The 22,971-nt window shown below is 35.2% G+C and overlaps 1 protein-coding gene across 3 annotated transcripts in view; it reads right to left on the minus strand.

The window, feature by feature from the left end:
* The window catches only part of mapk10 (mitogen-activated protein kinase 10), a 53,300-nt gene extending 35,161 nt beyond the window's left edge, over positions 1 to 18,139 (minus strand). For all 3 annotated transcript variants that reach the window (XM_088910566.1, XM_088910564.1, XM_088910567.1), the window contains exons 1-3: positions 17,975 to 18,139; positions 6,434 to 6,563; positions 4,090 to 4,148 (exon numbers count right to left, since the gene is read on the minus strand). In XM_088910566.1, coding sequence (XP_088766692.1) covers positions 4,090 to 4,148; positions 6,434 to 6,563; positions 17,975 to 18,096 — 311 coding nt within the window. In that variant the 5' untranslated portion in view covers positions 18,097 to 18,139. The remainder of the gene's footprint in view (positions 1 to 4,089; positions 4,149 to 6,433; positions 6,564 to 17,974) is intronic.
* Positions 18,140 to 22,971: the final 4,832 nt, after the last annotated feature.

Below are 22,971 nucleotides of genomic sequence, written 5' to 3' on the forward strand. Positions count from 1 at the left end.
TCTTAATTTTCTTTTGTGTGTTTATTTTCAAAGGTGAACACATGCTGTTTATATGTGCGACTAAGGAGTTTGGACATGTAGATGGAAATCAGGGGTTCAGTCACTACAGTACATTGTTCTGTTGTAATGTAGAACAGAATAACATCACCAAGGTTTTAGCCAAGGATCCTTCGAATAGATTGCCTTTCTTATTCTCATATGTGCAGTTTAGTTATTACCACCAAGAAGAACTATTCCAGGCTTTTTACTCTTGATTTGGACACGATCAAACCTTTGACTCAACCATAAATCTCACTCAATAAATAAATCACATTACCAAAGACAGAAAACTACAGACTTAAGCTAAGAAACAGTTTATTTTTGTCTCATAATTGGTTTTGTTTTGTTTTTATAAAAATGATGCTTAACAAAGAAATATTTTAAGGATGAAAAAAATCTTCAACTGCTTAAAAGATGAACATTACTTTTTTTGAAAAAACAATAAGATTATTGCTTGAAAACTGATTTTGCACTTAGCCTGTTTCAGATTGATATGAACCAAATATTCTAAATATAACTTAATATTATCATCTAAACTAAGGCCGACTAACACTTGAATCCAAATATCTACTTTCAGGTCAGATGCATTTTTATTCCCAACATATTGATTTTCACTTGATTAAATTCGTGCCTGTGAGGAATGAATTAAGCCCATGTTGTATAAAACTCAATTGCTGGGTAACAGAGATAACACAAGGCTAGGAATCAAATCCTGAAATGAAATACAGAACAATATCTTTTTTTACACAAGTTCATCCATTTTGCTCTTTTTGCAAGCAAAAAAACAGTCAATGCTATCCACTATATTCTGTTCTTTACATATCATTGTTATACTCACCTGAGAATTAAAATATATCACCTTTAACATTAGAAATGTGGGGCTGATCTGACTGATTCTATATGATTTCCTCGGGATAAACTGTACTTTCATTGATATTTTATTTTCTGCTTTTGTGCACCAGCTAAATCTGGGAGTTCTGTACAGCTCCCTCTGGTCTCATTGTTCCATTCCTGAAAGCTGGTTTAGTATTGTGCAATCGTATACGTTGCCTAAAACTATTTTTTTTCGACGAAAAACACAAGATTGAAATACAATATCAAAATAGTAAAGCAGAATAATAATAGAATAGAATATTGTGAATACATAATCTATTATATTATTGTAATTATTATTTATAATTGTATATATTTTATATAATATTATATATTGGGTTCTAATAATATAATATTGTTGATTGAACTGAATAGTGCTGGTTTTGCAAATTATAGTGGCATGTTGGATAGTGATGCTGCCTCAGGCTCTTATTGAACATTGTGACTACTGTTTGTGATGTGCGCAGTGGGAAAAGAAAACACTGATACAGTATGTTCAATCAGTAGAACTGCACAGTGACTGCTGAATTTCTGTGTGCTCAATAAAGTACTACATTTGAGACTTAGCAGACCAGTGCCATTCTGTGCATCATTGCAAATTGAGTTTTTATGCTGTAATTGAATGTCCATTGAAGTAAAAGTAATTAATCATGTGTGTACCAATTTTTTTCATAATTCCAAGAGCATCCAACAGGATTGTTTTTTTAAGGATGCTAAGAAATATATGTGCACAAAGATTTATTAATATATCACAATCATTCTCATTCTGCTGTTTATTGACTTGTTTTTATTTGACACAAAACGGAAACAGAAACAGAGAAAACAGACTGTGTTTTCTCAAGTTTAATTGGACCCATTTGTCCAATTGCATTTGGCTAATCTGCTTTGATCTATTCAGCAAGTAAAAATTTCAGTTTGTGGGAACCTACTGTACATGTATACATTGTGCAGATAAAATCAGTAATAAAAGCAAAATCCAAAGTCAGAGAAACACAAACAGTAAAATAGATGAATTAGTACTAATAAAGGAAGAAAGAAACCTGTAAAGGTAAAAAGTTGTGAAATGCCTGTCCTTAAAAAAATCTTAGCTCACATTTTAAAAAATACCCCCAACTGAATAACAAATTATTTCATTATGAGAAATTTCACACAATTGGTGAACACTGAGACAGCTCACTCTCCCCTAAAATTTGTTTTCAAAAGAAGCAAATGACTAAGCCTCTGTTGACCTTATAGCATGCAAAGATTACTTATAAGCAGATCAATGGAAATGGAGCTGACTTCTACAGCCACAAACACACTAGGTGTACTAGGAACAAGTTTACATTTGTTTGTTTCTAGGCATTGCCATTATTTAATAGAGATTTTTTGCAATTTCTTTTTACTATTTGCAAAAAAGGGTCTATGACAAGTACAACAGTAGTGAGACCTGTCATTACGTTTCAAATATTTTGCTCCAACCAGTATTATTTGGGAAGTTGATTGTTATTTATGAGTCTTTAAATAATTGATTAAATTGATCAAGTATTGGCAGCTATGGGTCCATTAAGTGAATGTGTTATAAGTGTGTTAATCATGCAGTCAATTTATTGTATGTATAATCCTGTCTTTGGCAAAATTGTCAGGCATTTAAATTATTTTCCTCAAAAAAGTCATGACACAATGGCAAGCACCATACACACGCTGCCTGTGTCAAGACAATACACAGCACAATCAGTCTGCTGTCAAGCTCAGAATGTTTATGATAAATGAGCTGTTAAACAGTTTCAAAAGTATAAACCCACAGTGCCTCAAGTCTGGATGAACATAAGTGGTTTTCAGGCACTTTGAATCTCAGCAAACTCTGGCCATGTTTGCAAATGAATTAAGTGCCTCTCAGCTCTGTCCAAGGGAGGAAGGGAGGAAAGAGCTGAGTTAGTTGAGGGCTGTTTGGCATGTGAAGGGAGACATACTGTATACAAAGAAAATGGAAAAATGGAAATAGAGATTCATCTCAGTGATGGATTTGTTTAGATGGTATGAGTACAGGACAGGAGCCTGCAAACGGTTTCTGGACATCAGTCGAAAAGAACACGTTTTTAGAACAATTTAGATGCATCTGACGTAAAATGGGCAAAGGGTGTGTATGTGCAATTTTATCTTTAACAGCGTATGGCAAAGAGGGTTCCAAATACCTGGGCTAACAAATGAGTGACACGTTAGACTGCAAGAACACAACACGATGGAAACACCTGAATGCTCTTTTCAATTCAATTTCTCGTTCACATTCTTACCTCACACAAAACAAGAATTTGGAAGTTTTGTGCTGACACCAGTAAATAAAGAACGAACAACTAACAGGTTAGGAGCCAGACCAGAGACTGAAACTCTACTTTTGTTTGTCTTTCTTTATAGTTTTATAAAGTGTGATATTGATCTCATGAACAGTTTTTCATTATATACTCTTATCTTTCATCTTAATGTTTTATGGGTACATAAATTATGTCCGGAAATTGTGGGGCAAAGGAGAGACCAGGGTTTAGACAAAACCTTCGATGATGGGTGCCCCCCTACAGTTTGCCTCATGTTGAAGTACAGTATTATAATCAAAGCCATTACATGGCTAGAGGGAAATATCACATGAGTACGTATTTGAGCAGCAAACAGGGGAGTGCCACTGCCCATGCATCAGTGTCCAGCACAACTCCCCTTAAGACAAGGCCAGCACAGTTCATTAGATTTCTTATTAGACTTCAGCAGAGTAGGTTCTTGAAGCAAGTATTGATGTTTGAAACAGAAGTCACTACTGAAATTAAACCCAATGTAATTTCAAAATCCAAAGAACAGCAATGTTTCACAAAACCAAATTATAGGGATTCAAACCAAAACCACAAACAAACCCTAATTTACCCCAGTCCTGGAATCACGAAAATAATAACTGTTTTTTTTTCGCACAGTGTATCAATGGGTGTCCAGAGTTTTGCCGTGTTCAGAAAAAAGAATTCTATCTCTACCATTTTAATATGCATTTCTTTAAAAGGTTATGCTAGGACAGTCGCTTCTCACTGTTACAGTGAGAGTTATATATTCCAAGTGTCAGAAATATTCTTTGTCACACCATTATTACACACATTGGACTAACTGCAAACATGTGCTAAATGAAACAGCCTTTGATATGAAAATCATAAGATTACTTACACATCCTGGAATTCTTCTAATGATTTTTGTGGCGTAAAAACGTTTAGTAAGCTGATAATCTAGAAGACAAAAATAAACAGATTCTTTAAAAGGTTGCAACATCAATTCAAGCTCAAAGGAACTATAAAGCAAGAAACATATGATTGATGTGGATAATAGTAACATTTTTTTTTAAATATTCATATTCAGTGTTACACAAAAAAACGAATTCACTCAGAAGAGCATAGAGACACATAAAAATACAGTAAAAGCAGATTTAGAAGAAAAATGATCTGACTTTTTTCCCCCAGGAAAAGAGCGAATGCTCCTAATTCTTTGTCATGTTATTCAATGTACAGTAATACTTCAGGATATTTCAAATTGATTACATGTGTACAGTGCTCTTCATCCCAAAGGATCTCAAAGTACTTCACCTATAGGAAGGTGCACAGCCCCACCTGGGTAAGCATGTGGCAGTTATTATGCTTTATCTTCCAGAGGGAAGTGTCCCTACTGGTTCACCAACACTATTGGCAGCAGTCACCAGGATTTCCTTGGAGATCTCCTATCCCAGGTCAAGCTTTTCTTAGCTTCTGAGATCTGATAAGATCAGGTTACAAGGTGCTAATACTGCTGCTCGAGGTAGATTGGGTCTTGAAGATTTAAGTATGAATATCAACAGGACATAGGACAAGATGGACATCAATACATTTGCATCCATTTCTGTTTTTTAAATCTGGGATATGTAAAGAGAGAACTGTCTAACACGATGGGTTTTTTTTCGGGAACAAAATTTCAAAAGATCCTAAGGAGTATAAGTATGAAAAAAACTTTAAAAATTCCTTTTTTAGTACGCATACACAGAAAACTAAAAAGACAGCAAAAAAAAACAATCAGAATCCGATGCAGGTAGAAATAGTGGCAAAGAAATACAGTATATAAAATAAAAGAAAAGACAATAATGTCAATGTTATTATTTGAATATTAATGTGAATGGTTATTTTCCAGGGTTATGAGTACCACAGGCACTGCTAAGGGACATTAGTAGTGATTTTCTGAAGCCCTGACTTGTAATCGCCCATCTCATATTCCTTAATATGCAACATTAAAAATCAGACACAGCTTTAATGTACTTTGAAACAATCACACGGCAGGCAATTGGTTAAATAACAATTTCAGGAGCACACGGTTCCTTTGTGAACAAAGACAGCGTATGAAATGGATCAGGGCTCCAGCACTGGTTTGAATGACCCTCGTTCAAGGACACTGCTGAATTAAATGCCGTTGCTGAGGGAAAGAGAAGCAGCAGCATTAGAGCAGCTCACGGCTGTATAATGATTAAGCATCTTGTAAAAGCGCTGGCAGCCTAATGATATTGTTGAATAGCTCATTTTCCAAAACATCCAATTCACGTGAAAGTAGAGGCACAGAAATTTGTTTTCAAATTGATTGAGTTCTAATGCAGCAAAAAGACAACAAAACATTTTTCTTCAAATTTGAATGACTGTTACGAAGTTTAACATATACTGTAGCATGATCAAAGCAAGAACACATATAAGCAAAGGAGAAATCCTTTGACGTCTAAAAGATGATTGAACTATTCATTCCAGTTTATAATGGTTATAGTCCTGATAATCTACCTTTTGTTTAAAAATAAAATTATTGTCATGCTGAATGTAGGCTATTTAATATCCCATAAGTGTGCTCATACTGATTAAGCATTAATAGTTCATAGCAAATTCTAATTTGCTTTAAACTATGAACATGTTTAAAATTAATAGAATAAAATAGAACCATTACATATTCTTGAACAAATCTGTGAATACAGTACTACATCTTTAAGGCACTGATATATCACAGAATTGTCAAAGGAGGCAAGAACCAAACAAAGCTAACTGACTCCCAGATTGACTATGTGTGGACCATTTAAATTATTCTTGGATAGTGCTAAAAGGGTCTTATTATTTCTTTTACAGTAGATCCATTACTTACAATTGTAGATTGTGCTTTATCAAAAGTTTAATTGGTAAATGCATCAATGTTTTATGGTGATATAAAATGTGTAAATACAATTGTACTTACTTTTAAATTAATAATTGCATAACAGTATCAAAATATATACAGTATGTACAGTATTATTAAATATGCCTGTAATTTTTAATACAAGTCTCATCTCATTAATTGAGTACCGAGTGCCAATGCAGTGGTTCGTAATTTCGCAGACATAATGTTACTTATCTTATCTTATTGTACATTTTTACACAGCGATATCCAGGTTTATTAATAACATTCATTTCTTGGAAGCTATTCTAAAGCAATAGAGATGCACAAGGCAATTAAACAAGTACTGTGAACACAGACTTACATTTTTATGGTTGACACATTTCATCAGCACCAGCTCCCTGTAAGCTCGCTTGGCATGGGTTTGGTTCTGAAATGGTCTGCTGAGTTTCTTGATGGCCACATTTCTATCAAGGACAGCATCATAGCCGGCACTGCGAAAGGCAAAGGATGAACAAGCCAACATTAGCGTCCATTGGATAATTACAGTACATACAGGGCAATTTTTTATCCACCTAAGCATTACAAGCATTTAAAACATAATGTGTAAAGTTAAGTAGAGATGAATTCAAAAGGTTATTAAGGAGATGGGAAATCAGATATTCACAAGTTTATATTCCAGAGCTCCATGCAACAGATAATATTCAAAATGTCATCATGCAACGTGAAAAAATTGTATGTTCAGAAAAGGGTATTTTGGGATGAAATATCTGTTGTGACTGTGCGAAAGAGAGAGAGAGATTATCTACAGAGACCGTATCACATAGGCAATTTTTTTCTTTGAAACTGTTCACAGTCTTTCAACAAATTCCAATGATAACCTTGGACGGGGATGGGCCACTTATTTCTACAAATTTGAATCCAAGTGAACACAAACCAGAGGACACAAAATGTACATCTCTTGGATTATCATGTTTGTTAAAATATGCAGGTCTGTCTGGGATTGTCTAGTCACATAATCTGTATTCTTTACTAGTGAAAACAGGAACTCAGAGCATCTTATTGTGGCGTTTCCAGGGATTTTGTTGTTGAGCCTTTCTTGTTTAACGTCTTTATTATTCCTCTTGGACATGTAAATCATTGGCATGGCCTTCTATTCCACTCCAAATCTGAACACACCTATTGTAGCTTTCCATGGAAATGAACCCTGATAATACATGGAATACATTGAAACATGGAGGCCAGACAACTGTTGAGTGTTAATAAGATTCTACTACTGGGATCCTACTCTCAACTTAAAAATCCTAAAAACTTAATTTTCTCTTAGTTTTAGGAAACGTGCCTGCTATCTTCATATTAAGTTCATACGATCTATTCTGCAGCCCAGTTTTACTCATTGTAAAGTTTGTGAGGAATGCTTTTCTTGAAAAGTAAATAATTCTTGACTGATTGATTAATGTTTCGGCCATGCTGATAAGAATTTAGCCTTTATTTCACTGAAGGCAACAAAAAAAAGTAATCACAGTCATTACTGCCATAATTATAATTACCATAATCCTAATGATCATTATTGTAATCGAGATAATAACGATTATACATGGTATTTTTTTTTCATTTTGGGTGTGTGACTTAGAAACAACTACGAAACTTATTCATCTAATTCAAGGTGCTACAAGTCTGAAGGTTTTACTACAATAATTTAGAGGCCTTTTAAGGTTATTTGAAGTGATATACAGTATAGGACTCACTTTTAACAGTTAAACATGTCATATGTTTCTTTCCTGTTAAAATAAATGTTAATTTCTGAAAGTACTTTATAGCATTAAAACTTTTGCTAGATTTTGAACCATTATGACTATGTATTTACTATTAGTGTGGTGGTAATAATAATAATAATAATAATACAATTCTTAAAAGCTTACTTGTGCCACTTATTTAACTTTAAAAATCAAATAAGATTGATGATTTGGCGACTTAGATGTTTGCATAAAAGGCATTTTAAGTTAGAATTAGTGTCGTAACAAAATATTTAAAATAATTCTTAGTCTTAAAGTCTGAAGTAGTCAAGCTCTTCATACTGTATATAGTACTATAGTTGCTACACCAAAAACGTATTCCAGGTATTAGTTTGTAGAAAAAATGTATTTTTCTATGTATACAGTACATACTGTACATATAAATGTATGTATTTTTTTTCTATCTCCTTTTTTATTTGTGAGTTACAAATCTTACAGCTGCTTTCTAAAACAGAAAGCAAGGTCTGTCAGGAACAAAAAGGGGTTTAAAAATGGTCTTGTTATGGTTTTTAATTAAAAACAGGTCTATATGCAAACTGCTGGAACTGTAACTGTAGGACTTTACAATTGTAAACTGGATGGAGAAAGCTGTTGATGTGGGTATCTGACTATTACCCTGATTTTTATGCACTGAACTTAAATTAAATTAATGTTCCTTTCTTTAAAGGCATCTTTTTCCAACAGTAGCAAGCAATAACTGATGATGAAAAGATAGAGTGCTCCTTTCACTTTAGTATTGGACAGCATGTCCATATTCATTAATAACACAGAATCACATCCAATAGCTATTACCTCCTGGGGGCAGTACTGAAATAATCACTTATGTAACATGTAAGTTTCATTAAATTCTTAGGAGCAAGGGATTAAAAGGAATTGTAGTAACTACAAGACCTGTTTTGACTTAAAGGATATAGTTAAAAGTCTTCCAAATACTTTAAACATTTTTTATTCAAACTAATAATTTTATACAAAGCAAAGGTAAATCAAAAACATTAGACTACAGGAGTCAAAACAAACCTTCCATTTAGTTTTCTTCATAATAAAAAGAGGGCAGGCTGATTCCAATTGTGATGAAATGATCCCAATTGAAACCACTAAAGTCTCCTTGGCTTGACGCAAGACATCAGCCACCCCATCATACTTCATGTTCAGTAGTTGCTGTACTACATAATGTATCTTCATTAGGTTATTAACTAGAGTTTATGAAAAGATATACTGTAAATGTTGGTTATTTTTTGGACACAGGTCATCAACATGACCCTGTTTTAGTTTTTCTTCAGTTGCCTTTCCCATTTAGCTAATTCTTTCACAGTAGAACAGGATCAAATAATAAAGAGAGAGTGTGTCTTTATTATTCCCAAGGGGTAATTTGTTGTACAGCAACAGAAAATCAGTGTGTTAAGCATAGGTATATGAGAACTTAAACCTGTTCATTTTTAATCTGGGAAATCTGTATCTATGTTCCAAGGGGAGTATTTGGAATTCATTAAAAAGGGCATGAAGGATGGATTATGCTTTTAAACAAGACTTACTTGTGTAAGTAGACATGGGATAGGACCAAATGACTTTCTGACATAGTTTGACAATACTTGCCAATTTGTTCTTACTTCTCAGATTCAGATTCTCAAACCAGCAGATCAGGGCAAAACTTCAATCCAATAAATTCAATGAAAGACTGATAATCATGATCAAAAACGAATGATCAACCTTAAAATGTTTGAGATTCTTTAATAAAAAATAGATGCTATTGGCCCTTTTTGAAAACAGAATCAACTTTTGCCTCAAAATTGAACTTGCTGGCCAGAACAGTCCCTAAATACTTATATTTACCAACTATTTACACTGATTCACCCCTGATAACAACAGGCTTTTGAGCTGCCTTAAATTTAGAAAGTCAAGGTTTCATTTAGATTATGGAACTGTAGATTAAATGTTCATAGAAATGAATTCTTACTTGTGCCACAGAACACACAGGTCTCAGAAAGTTCTGCAATTTCATATATTGCTTTTACACTTCTAGAAAAGCTTTGGCAGAAATGAAACATTTTAAAATTGTTTTGTCTATGTTTTGAACCATGCATTGCAAAATACACAGAACATATGGTGAAAATTATGTCAGTTATGTAGCTAGAGGGCACCAAAATCAAAATGTTCGTAAAAGAAAATAAGAATGAGTATTCTTTACATGTAGTCTAAAATCAGGTGTTCGTATAAAAATAAACAGGCTATGATGCATTACAACTAAGGTGTATTTGAGCGAATACACACCAAAAATCAACAGATTCAACTTTGCAATAAGGCCGCGCCCATATTACTTCAGATATTTAGATGATGGTGATACCAATAGTTGTGGGTGTCATGCCCAGTACACCCAGAGGGTGCTCTACTTCTCCTGTTCCTAGTTCCCTGTGATTATTCATGTCTTTCTGGTGTGTCTTGTTGTGTAGCCTATTTACTTCCTGCTTCTGCTCTGCTCCTTACTCAGCATTGAGGTTCAGATGTCCTGAGACCCGCCTAGCACCAGGTCACTCCTGTCCATGGCCTGAGGGCACTGGTTTCTATATGTCATTTCCTGAACAGCTGAGCCCAGGCTAACCCCCGTCTCGCCGCTACGCATAGGGTCTATTTTCGCTCTCCTGCCATTCCATGGTTTGTCCTTTCTGACATCCGTGAAAGTGGGTAGTTGTCATTCATTCAGCAATAATTAAGCAAAGTTTGTATCAGAAAATCCTTAAACCTTAAACCTACACTGGGGTATTAGTCCCACCCCTGTTGAATGTTTAAATACATAGAGACTTTACATTTTGGATATAAGCACACTGAAAGCCAGATACTGCACCCAACGTCCGGGGGAAAACAAATGTACAGTATCCTAAATGGATGGATGAGATCCTCTGATCAGTTAGATATTAACTACCAAGATGGGCTGACTGCTCTCCTCTCATTTGTAACTGTTCTTATGTTCTTACTATGTTACTGCACAGTTTGATTTTTATAATAGTAACAATAATAAAAAAAGTCAAGTAGATTTAACATGACATTTTGTATCTCAATCCCTCACTTGAGCTAGAGATTCTTGATAATAAGGCAGCACTTACTATACAAACATGACATATTTTGAATGTGCTGAGAAATCTGTTATTGGTTCATTTACTGTATACCAATGGTGCACTCAACCTCACTCTGCAGTTAAAAATATATACTTTTACAAACACATTTACCACATAGTGTAATAAAATAAGTGATTAATTAATTTTTAATGTTCCCACAAACCCTAGAACTCTACATGGCAGTTATTCATTTGTCAGTGTATTGCTTTAATAAGTGTATTTTTTAAAATAATGGGAAATATTGAAATTGAGGAATGATAGAACATGTCAGCCATATTTGCAAGACAAAAGAGACCGAGTTAACTGCATTTGGGGCACAGCTGAAATTTGGGAATCAGAAATTGCCTTTAACAATACATTTTCACAGTTAAATCCCTTGTGTGTTTTCATAGACATCTATATTTAAAAATATCCACTGCACTGGAGAAAACCAAACACTCTGCAGCAATCACTGTGAAGATAAACAAAGCTTTGTAGACTAGTGGGAAATTAACACAGCAGGCACCTCATAGCAATGAATGCCAGCACAGAAGCTCAGATATTATTTTATTGCTTCCAGCATCATTTTTGCAATTTAAGACAGTGGATCACAAATGACATTACAGATATATCACAAAACCAAATGTTCTGAGTAACTGAATGTAAGACATTTTAAGATACATCATCAAATTAGTTTTTTATGTTCAATTAAATATCTATAGCATGTGTTAAGCTCTGTGGCAAAACATTGTTTATTATTCTTTGATGCGCTGTAATCATGTCCACTGATCTGTGCATAGAGTTCTGCACATTGCAAAATAGCTCTTGGTTTGGTTGTGATTAGATCTCCAAATAGACCTGTCATGAACAATTAGACTGAGCGTTGCTTGTTTGGCGCCATATGCCAAGTGGTCAGGAAGTCTTATGGATACTTAGCTAACTGTACTGCAGTATATAACTCACAATCTTCCTCTTTACTTTCACCCACCTATTGATCACAATAACAACACAGAAAATACAAAACCTAGAAGCCACAGAAGAGGACCGTAGATTTTAGTTTTTGATAATGACTGTAATTCCTCATAATCAACTTAAGCATGTCGGCTAAACTAATGAAACAACAAATATTAATCAAGTTTGACTTGTCTTCACTGGGGATTTTTCAAAAGTACAGGGGTTAGTTTGTATTTCTCCATACCCCTTGGTGGGGAAAAAACTTACACTTGCATTGATTTAATAAGAGTACGTATGACTGTTTGGAGACTCCTGGATGACAGTCTTGCAGAAGAGTCTGTGGTGACTAATAACATTACATGACTGCAGAAGGTTGCCACAGATGGCCTCAATCAGTAATGAATGGTATGGTAATGATAAGGAGGGAAGAACTGGAGTTTTCTGAGCTTAGAACATGACAGCAACCTGATGAAGTAAACTGAAGATGTGGAACAATGGCGAGAACTGAAAAGCTCCACAATCCCTGTCAAACCGTCACTAAGGTAGATCTATCCATGAATATATCCACTAAAGACATGCGAAGTAAAATCATGGCTTCAGTCATGGCAGAATATAATGCAATTTCCAAAACACAGTGTGCAACATCAATGATCCTTACACAGGTGGCATAAGGTCTTAGTGATTATCTGTGAAATTCAAGAAAAGGATGTGCAGGGGCAAGAAGGAGCAGGCAGAAACACATTTCCAATAAAGGAACATGTTTCCAATAAAGAAACTGCAGAAATAAATATTTTATTTGCTCATTTCAAGTCACAAAAAAGTCATCAAGAACAATAAAATGCTGGTGTCTATACCAGAGTCATACTCATTTCAACTCTGGGTTGAAAAGATCTTCCTAATGTTGTGTCTAAGCTCCTGCAGTTCAGGGAGAGAGTGAGTTATTAGAGGAACTATAGAGAGTTTAGATAGCACAGGAGTAAATATTTTATTCCTGCCTTTTAAGACCAGCAGCCAGCCTGCAGTCCCAATTCCAGATGAATTAGGATGAAGCTTGAAGGTTTTAAAAGAGGAAAAAGAACTTGCAAGTATTTTATTATGGAGCAGATTTAGCTAATGGGTGACAGATACCATAAGTTTAGCATTTTGTCTCTTTCATATTCCTGGATTTAATCTGAATTCTCCATAGTCTCTGTAGAGTTGTTGACTAATTTTAATTGTAGTTGGAAACTGGGCACCAAAGAATAAGCCATGTAGGGCACATCAGTAGGTGTCCAAGGAGACAAGAGACACATTCCTTCCCACTAAAGGGAAAGCCTGGCCATCCTGTATAATGAAGGGTGAGCCCTGTTCAGCATGTCCCTGTGAATGTAATGAATAGTTTTAATTTTAAGAAGAGGAATGGAGTTTCATGAGTTTCTATTCCAGCTCTTCCAGTCTATTACATGGTAGAACACTTGAAGAGTTGATCCACAAAAGATAAAGAGCAGAGGAATATGTTTTGTTAACTAATATATCTGTGTTGGACTGGTTTTTGGGACTGAGCAGGCTTCTCCGAAAAGCCAAAAATAGTGACAGACCTCCCAAACATGCACTCATAAATTGGTGATATGCTAGCTCTCGGCTGCATATCGTGGCCTGGTGCTCGACATTCACCATACTATGCATAAACATCTATGTTTGTGTTTTGAAAAGAAGCCCTACACAGAATGAGCCTTTAGATAGAGGATTTCAGATGAGTGCCTACCAGAATGCAATCATATACAGTAAATATATCATAAAACCAACAGGCCTGTAAATAAAACTAAAATACCACCTTATCAATACAGACCATATAAATTGAAAGTAACAAATAGGTTACTTAGTTTAATTTTAAACATCCACCCATTTTCTAACCACTTCTTCCAATTCATGGTCACATGGGAGCAGGTTAGACACTGACACAAACACACTCACACCTAGAGCCAATTTTCCCAGAAGCCAGTTAACCTACCAGTATGTTCTTGGACTGTGGTAGAAAACCAGAGCACTCATGCAAACAATGGGAAAACATACAAACACTACAGAGATAGCCCTCAGTTCTGGAATTGAACCCAGGACTCCAGTACTGCAAGGCAGTCATGCTAACCACTGTAAACAGGGGTTTTCAATTTCAGAAAATCAGAGTAGAGTTGGACAGGATAAGTATTGATTTTAGTAGAAAATGGATGGCAGACTGAAAATATTCTGCTTGAAGAAACGTGTTCCTGATTAAGTAAACCAAAGTCAAGTAAGAAATGATTACTGTAAATTAATCAATTAAGAAAAGTAGAAGCAGAAGTTTTCATTGGTATTATAGCTATAAAGAAACACTAACTATCAGAAACTATCAGGTGATGACAGGGAAATGACTGAAGTATTAAACTATTATTGCACTCAAGTGTTTACAAAGGAAGAAATAAAAACATGCCTAAGGCACAGCAAGCATAAAGTTCTATATTAAATATTATTAGCATTAAAAAGGCAAATGTGTTACAGCTACTATGTGCACTTAATATAAAAATCACCAGGGCCCAAAGGTGTTTTATCAATTATACTTAAGGAAATAGCTTACAGTATGTTACTCATAGGCCATTAACAAAACTCTTCTTATAGTCTCATGTGTCCTGTGACTGGAAAATTGCTTATGCTTTGCTAATCCAAATGAGTGACAAAACCAAACCAAACAATTACAGACTAGTATTTCTTATTTACAGTAAATTACTTTAATTGAATTAGACATAATAAGTACTCAAATAGGGAATAATTTACATGGCAATAATATTTTTAAGGGATAGGCAATGTGGATTTGGAAAACATAGGTGTTCTTTAACTAAGAAGCAACAGCAGTAATAGATACAAGCTGATCATACAATATGGTATATATGGTATTTAGATTTCAAGAAGGCTTCTTCAGAAAAATTTTAAAATACAGGCGATATACTGTACATTAAAGGTACAGTACTTGGATTAAGAATAGCAGTATACAGACTCTATCTTTGTCAGCTGACACTGATGCAAATAAATATTCTTAGAAAAGAAATGCAAGGTCTTGTAAAAATCATAAGATTTCGATCATCTTACAATAATCATCAAGTGTGTGGTTAAAAGCGTTCATTTCTTAAATTGAATAAAGTTAAATAGAATAAAATGTTACTATATTACTGTAACTAAGGCTATCATAAGAAAAATATATTGTATTGTTTTTCTTTTTATATAATAGGTAGTGGTAACATGCAGCTATTTCTGAATGTAGTCAAATCTCAATAATGCAATTGTGGAAACTGTATTGTTTTAGGTTTAACCCACTTGCATTGAGGGAAGAGTGCCTGCCACAATAACAAGGAAGATGAAACCCCCTGATATAGCAAGAGGTTGTTGAGTTGGGAATGGTAGAATGCTTAGCTTGGCAAATTCACAGAAACCAATGTCTAGAGGCTGGTATTTATACATCTGAGCCTGTGATTTTCTTGCTTTCCTCCTGCATTTTCATCCCAAACTCCGGTAAATAATTCCACACAACTACAGTATGGCAAACTTCTGAAAGAATAGACAATTAAAACTGATAATCTGTCAGGAAGATAGTTACAGATCATGTTAACATTTCTCAACAAATAACACATTTTTTTAATCATTTAAACTAAAGACTGTACCATTATTAAAGTCTGTTTGACAAAGATCTTGAAAGATGATTATTAATTTTGTTTTCTTTGATTGGCTCATACTTCTGTTTGCTTGTCGTGTATGCCTTTGTTTTTTGGCGAGGTTTACCATAGACTCATCTGGCATCATTCATATTAATTAAATTGATCAATTCTATGTTTTTAATGTCTTATTTTTCTAAATAATAAGCAAGTATCAGAATTATTGAAGAGATTAATAGTTTATCTTTGATCAATCTATTATTGCAAAATGGTGCACATAAATTCACAAAAAAACATGATTTTGGAAGATCCCCATGGCAAATTGGAAGAAAGAATGCTGTATATACAGATCCAGCCATTCAGAATGCACAATGAATAGTGTGCTTTAATGTGTATGTATGGCTCGTTCCAATGTATTTTTTTAATATTCTGCTGCCGGACTGCAAAACTTTGTAAAACCACCAGGTGCTGCAGTGAATGTACTGTAAGATGGGGAAGTTGTCGATAATGTTGTGAAAGGGTCGTTAAAGTGTACCGGTGGAGGTATCATCCTCTAAGATTCTCTAAGATGGGGAAGTTGTCGTTAATGGTTAGTGATCCCTCCACCAGTGCCCTTTTTTCTGACCACCCCATTATCTCATGCCCCATCATCTCATCTCATGCCAACCACCTAATTTGCGTAACCTTCTTGTTCTCAGCTCCCGTGATTGCCCTCAGCAAACATCCACACCAGGCTCTTCTCCCTGCAACAGTACTCGCTGCATCACCTACAAATATATATCCAATACCACACTCATTCAAGGCCCCATTGGACAATCCCGAATCACTCAGATGAGATCTTGTACCTCTTGTATAAGCAACCTTATTTACTACATCTCTTGCAGAAAATGCCCAGCTATCTACATTGGGGAAACAGGAAGGAGACTGGGAGACCACTTCAGAGAACATATCAGGGCTGTGAGGATCAAAGATCTCTCTTAGCCCATAGTTTCTCATTTTACCTCTAACGGCCATGATCACACTGTTTTTTTCTGTCTGCATCCTCAAAGAGGGGCTTCTCAACTCTTATTGCACAAAGACATCCAAAAACAAAATTATCCTGATACCAGGATCACACCTTCCCCCTTCTCTCAACGACAGACTCATTTACTTCTCTTCTCATTTCCTCTCTATTCATTTGCAGGTTTTGACTTCACACCTCTCTTCACCTCTCTTGACTTCACACCACCTGAGTGTCCACGCTGCTTCTCTCCTGCTCCCACCTCCTCTCAACTCCCGGCTCTCAACTCCCATGCTTTATTAGCTGCTGACTTTCCTCTCTTTCTCACACCCAAAGAATGTCCACAGCTGAAACGTTGTGTTCCTTTTCTTCTGTTTTCAGCATGGAATAAACCTTTACTTGTTCCTTTGCAGCTGGTACAGTACATACAATATGTGACAATTGGTACCTGTACTGTGCATGCTGTATTCCTAAGATAACCTCCTGCAGTCCTGATGTCAAGTGCCATTGAGAGACAATGAAGTAATAAGCAGGATGATTTATTATAAAGCCATGAACATCAACACAACAAACATTAAAAAATGTTCACCCTGTTAATCTTTAGTGTAGCACTTTTTATCAACTTTTGTTTATAGTTGCTCATTATATTATGAAATTAAGACATTCATTTTTGTATTAAGATGTTCTTTTTTATGTAAAGTATGAAAACACATATACTTTTTGTATACTTTGTATACTTTGGTTTGTATACTCAGCTACATTATTTACATTTTTATTCTTGATATACAAGGTACTTGAATACAGTATTTAGTCAAGAAGTTTTTTTTATTCATCTTGTGGGTGTAAGGTTGTGGTTGAGACAGCACATTCTCTTGACCTCTAGTCTAGTTCCTAGCCACAGCAGGTTAATAACTAAGAGCATTTTGAAATTATCTTTGTCAATCAAACTAAATACTATAGTTTAAAATAATAACAGACATTTAAAAACACAGCAGACCATCAAAAATGCTAAAATTAGTTTCTCAGTATTTGTTTTCATCTAGTGAAGGTTAAGAATTTTACAGTTTACCAGCTATAGTTCACTGAGCAAGAACATACTGCACTGTACATAAGATATGAAAGCTGAAGCACTTTTTCCAAATCAAAAAGACACGGCCAATTATCAAATAAGATCAAGTGTGCATGTATTAGTGTGCTCTTGTTTAGAGGTGTGCAATTTTTTATATACTTCTGTATAAGAATATAATTAATGTATCAATTTAAAGGGAAAATTATTACTGCACGATCTGATGCCGAGAAAAAGAAACATGCAAACAGTGAAGATGGATCTTGTTCTAGCTATAGGCCAACGTAGGCACCAATATCTCTGATATGTTAGCATATAATAGGTTAAATCCAGATACTCACCAAACTATTCCCTGAGCCCCAGAGCCAATGGGCTTTAGATTCTGGTACCGTTTGAGAACTGTGAAGGTAGAATCCCCAACTTCCACACTGTAGAACTGGTTGTCCACTTTGCTTTTGCTCATGTTGTAATGCTTGGCGATGTATGAAACATCCACTTGTTTACCAAACCCCTGTGAAAACACAGAAATTAGAAATTATTTACAAGGTTTTAAAGTGCCTTCTATTACAGCTACCCTGGTTCTTCAAAATTGGAAAATAAGAATGTAAATGGTTAAAAAGGCAAGTTTATCTACCCCTTACATGAGGTATTAAGCAAATTGTTTATAACAATTTATAAATTAATAATGTATAATCCCTTACATTTTTCTTACCATCAGAAATATTGTTTCTCGCTTCTTTGGTATCTGACAATTGATTTGTAATTGCGCTCCTCTGTTGACATTAAAAATCCATAGAACAAAATTCGTCTCATTGTTATTTTATAATAAAAACACCATAGGTCATGCGATGTTAGCACATACAGCTTGATAGGCACATGCAGACAATCAAAAAACACTGTATGTACTGTAAATTAACAAAAAAGTATAATGTTGTCTGTCATTGGAGGAGCACTGAAATCACTGCATAGACCGAAAAATAAAGCAAAAAGAAGTAAAAGCAGATCAATCTCATTTAGGTAATTACTGTGATTCATGGGAATAGGCAGTCATTGGTAATACCAATAACTGATAATGAATTAAACTCATTTGGTGTATTGTCACGTATGAGGTGTTGAAGCGGTTTAAAAAGGTTGTCAATGGGTTGACACGTGGCTAACCCCTAAGTGCCTTGTCAAAGGTTACTGCACTACACTGTATACCACCAGAAAATGCCACGTGAAATCCAGTTTCATTAAAATTAAATAATTTAATCTTGAGTTACAGAGCCTTGTCTACAGATATTTGGCAAGAAAACCACTGCACATGAATGATTTTACAGGATTATGCTAATCAAGATCTCCAGTGCTGGGATGTAAGCAGCTACTAACATACAAACTCACCCTGCTATTGTGCTGATTTCAAAAAATCATATAGGGCTTCCTGGTACCATTCTAATTGGTATCTATTTGTTATAATTAAATCAGACACTTTACAGGTAGAGAGCCATCGTTTATTTCTGTTCTGTTGCACTAATAAAATAATGCCAGCTTTGTCACACAAACTTACAGTAGATGAAGCTAAGAAAAGGAGCAAACATTTTTTTTACATATTTACTCTGACAAGACTGAAGTAACAGAAACAAGATGGCTGTACCAGCTGCATCCGGGTAAACTTTATTTTGACTGTTGATGTTATTGGAATCAGTACTTAGGTCAGGAATGTTGGTTTCATCTCTGAACTGAGTCTCACATTTAAAACTCTAATGCAGAATGTTGCCTTTTCATAATTTAGTAAATATTCGTAATAGTGCTTGTATATCTTTTTTCAGGCTTGGTTATTCGAATGCAGTGTTTGCTAGTACACCCAAACATTCTTTACAACTTGTAGAATGTTTTGAACTGAGCGGCTCATTTTTTAACTAAAACCAAAATACTGTGAAATGATCTCTTAGTTTGTATTTGACCTGAAAAGTCAGTCATCACTTCACAGTTCTGTCTTAAGTCTAGCTTTCATACTCTAGCTTTTGATTCTGATTAATTTGTGTATACCTGTCACTATTGCTTTTGCCTTTTTGTCTTGTTTTATTGTAAAGTGCCATAAATATGGCATGAAAGGCACTACATACATTTATTTCCTTTTAACAATGTACACAGAATTCAAATCATAATCAGTGCATACATGATGTTTGAAAAATGAATATTCCAAATTTTGATGGTGGGGAAAAAGAGCACTTCTATTTACTTTGCTAATACAGTAGTTCTGCGAATCATGGAAAAAGAACAATACGCAACATACTAATCCATCGAGATCCAATTAATTTGCATCCACCTCTAAAAACGTTAAACAACTACCTCTCTTTTTCTTAGCGGGTAACGTGCAATTTGCAGTAACAACAATAAAAAAGCCTTGAGGAGACATATGGCCGCAAGTAAATCTCATAGGCATTTCTGTCATTCAAAAAACAGTGCATCTCTTAGCCATTACAAGTCATTCCTGTTTCTGTCACTCACAGTCAGACACTGTCTGTATCTTGCTTCTGGCTTTTAATGACATCATTAAGATATTTGTTGCTGTCCTATGAGACACATCTACACAAACTCTGAAACGCTGAGTTGCCTTTGGGTAGAGTATCTTGGTAGTAGAGCTGAGTTTAACATCTGCGGCTGTTACCTTACCTTTTAGCAATGCTTCCTGCTCTCTAGGTTTTAGATTTTTGTGCTTTTTTGTTTTCTCATTCTCAAAATATTAAGATCATAAAACTGATATTTCGAAACCCTTCCCTGTCAGATTCCTCTGATCCAAGCGACCTCTCCCATTCCCCAGACATAAACCCTGGTCCTTACTTTTAACATCAATTTCAAGGTAATAACTCTAGCATTCGCATAGACCATGGCTGTTTCACAGGGGTATACTGTATATTATGAAGGAAGAACATAAGAAATGTTACAAATGAGAGGAGGTCATTCAGCTCACTTAGTCCGTTTGGTAGTTAAAGGTAATAGTTGACACAATGACCTTATCTAGCCAGCTTCAACAAAATGGCTGGGTAGCTTGTTCCATACTCTCACAACCATGTGGTGAAGAAGTACCTCCATGTACTGTAGTTTCCATTTGTGCACTTTGGTTTGTGATTCACAATTTATTCTGAAATGACTTTGTCAATGCTTTTCAGGATTTTAAATACTTGTATCAGGTCCCCTCAGTGTTCTCTCTTTGAGAAAGGTTCAGTTCATCATGTCACTGTAGAACATTCCCTTAAAACCAGAGAACCAGAATTTATCTGGTTGCTCTTCTCTGGACAGATTCTAAAGCATGTCTATTCTATAAGATATTAACATTGGTTTGAAGAAATCAAATAAACTGTTCAGTTAGGGAGAACAGAGTCAGAGGCTTGTTTCTGTTATAGTTTAGCCTATGGAAATGACAACTGAACACTGTACACTACATCTGATTTTCAGTCTTTAATAAGGCAAAGGAGGAGAATTTTAGTTTTGAACTCCACAGGGACATGGCATTAAATCATTCTCACAGACACAGTGTGGGCTGAGACAAAATTGAGATAGTGACTAATTTGTTCTTGCTTCTTACAGACTTGCATCGTACAAAAATTTCAGCCACATACAGTACCGATCAGAAAATCCTGTACCCTTTGTTGTAAACTGTATAGACGGAGAATCATTGTTTTTGGAGGTTTTTATTTATTTTTTTGCAAGTTTTTTCGATCAATATCAGAAAAATGGGCTGTCAACTTGGAGTTCTGTGATTATTGTACATTTCTGTTAAAAACTGTGCCTGGTGCATAATTTCCCCCTAAAAGCTTTATTTATGAGACTTCTTTTCAGCTATAATTAACTCACATCTGTGATGTACAATGTGAAAAAGTTTCATACTGTTGACAGCAATACAATACCCAGAATTCATAAGTAGCTAATTAGGATTTGAAAAGGGTAAAGAAACTGTGCAGCAAGAAAGCACTATATGGGCATCCAAAGGCAATTCATAAAAGCAAAGAACATACAGCAATTTAAATTCTGATTGATTTACTTTAATGATTTCATCTTTCTTTTTAATATTACATATTCAGATTTGTGTAAAACATTTGCATTTTCATTTGTGACAAAAGACTCATAACCTTTTTAACCAAACTTACATACAAAGTTAAATAAAGAGCAAGTAAGAAAAACATCACATTAACAGCACTTGTTCCAGATCCTGGATTTATTGTGTTAATTGGGGCTGTCTTAGAACCAAATGTACAGACATTCAACAGCAAAAATCCTTTTATGACTTGGGAAATTCTGTCATTAGTAGTCTCTTTGGTCTTGCCTTGGCAATTACAAAACCTTCCAATTACCTTCATTCTTGTCATTGTCAAAGGCATCTATGGAAGGATAACGAACCCAGTAGGCATTCATACATTCCTGTGGCTGTGTAAAATCCTTATTTTGTCCTTAAACCAGGTCAATACTGTTTTTCTGTGCTGAAATGTTTTCTTAGAGAAGATTTTTTTGCCCAATAAATATGCAAATAGATGCAATCTCTGTTACTAGATAAGATGGAGCAATGATTTAAAATGATACTGTACTTACACAAGTTCATCTGAGCAACTTTGACAACTGTTTCTTCAATATTCCATTTTAACTTTGCTGTAATGGTATTTCCTATCACAGGTCTATGACTTTTGTGCATATTGCCTATTTTTACAGCTTTTTCTTGCAGAGTATTTTTTGGGTGGAGCGGTGGCTCTGTAGCTAAGGATCTGCACCTGTGGCTGGAAGGTTGGCAGTTCAAATCCCGCTGCCAGTAGAAGAATCCTACTCCATTGGGCCCCTGAGCAAGGCCCTTAACCTCAGCTGCTCCAGGGGCACCATATAAATGGCTGACCCTGCACCCTGACATCGACCCGAAGCTTCTCTCTCCCTGTCTGTGTGCCTGTGTGTCACATGGTGAAACATATATTAAGACATATATATATATGGATTATTTACAAAAAGTAAATCTCATTTTGTGAATTAGTTGGTGAATCTTTAGGTTCAGTAACTGGTGGCACCTCCTTGAGCTGCATTGACTTCTACAAGACGTTTCCTATAACTTCCTGTATCTCTCACATTAGCTTGTATGAATTTTGGCCCATTCTCCCTTAACAAACTGGTTCACATTGGTGACATTTGATTGTTTCCTTGCTATAAGGACCATGGAATGGAAACCACTAATCTAATGGTACATAAAAAAACAACAATAGATGATATTATACTGCAGCATGGAGTCACTGAGTTCGACACAGTGGTGTACAGAGAAAGAACTTTTAATGGTCTTGTAATGTACATAAGAGCTATTCCCAAACTGAACGGGTGACTC

This window comes from Atractosteus spatula, chromosome 3, assembly GCF_055471065.1.
Source record: "Atractosteus spatula isolate fAtrSpa1 chromosome 3, fAtrSpa1.hap1, whole genome shotgun sequence".
In the NCBI taxonomy this organism is placed as follows: Eukaryota; Metazoa; Chordata; class Actinopteri; order Semionotiformes; family Lepisosteidae; genus Atractosteus; species Atractosteus spatula.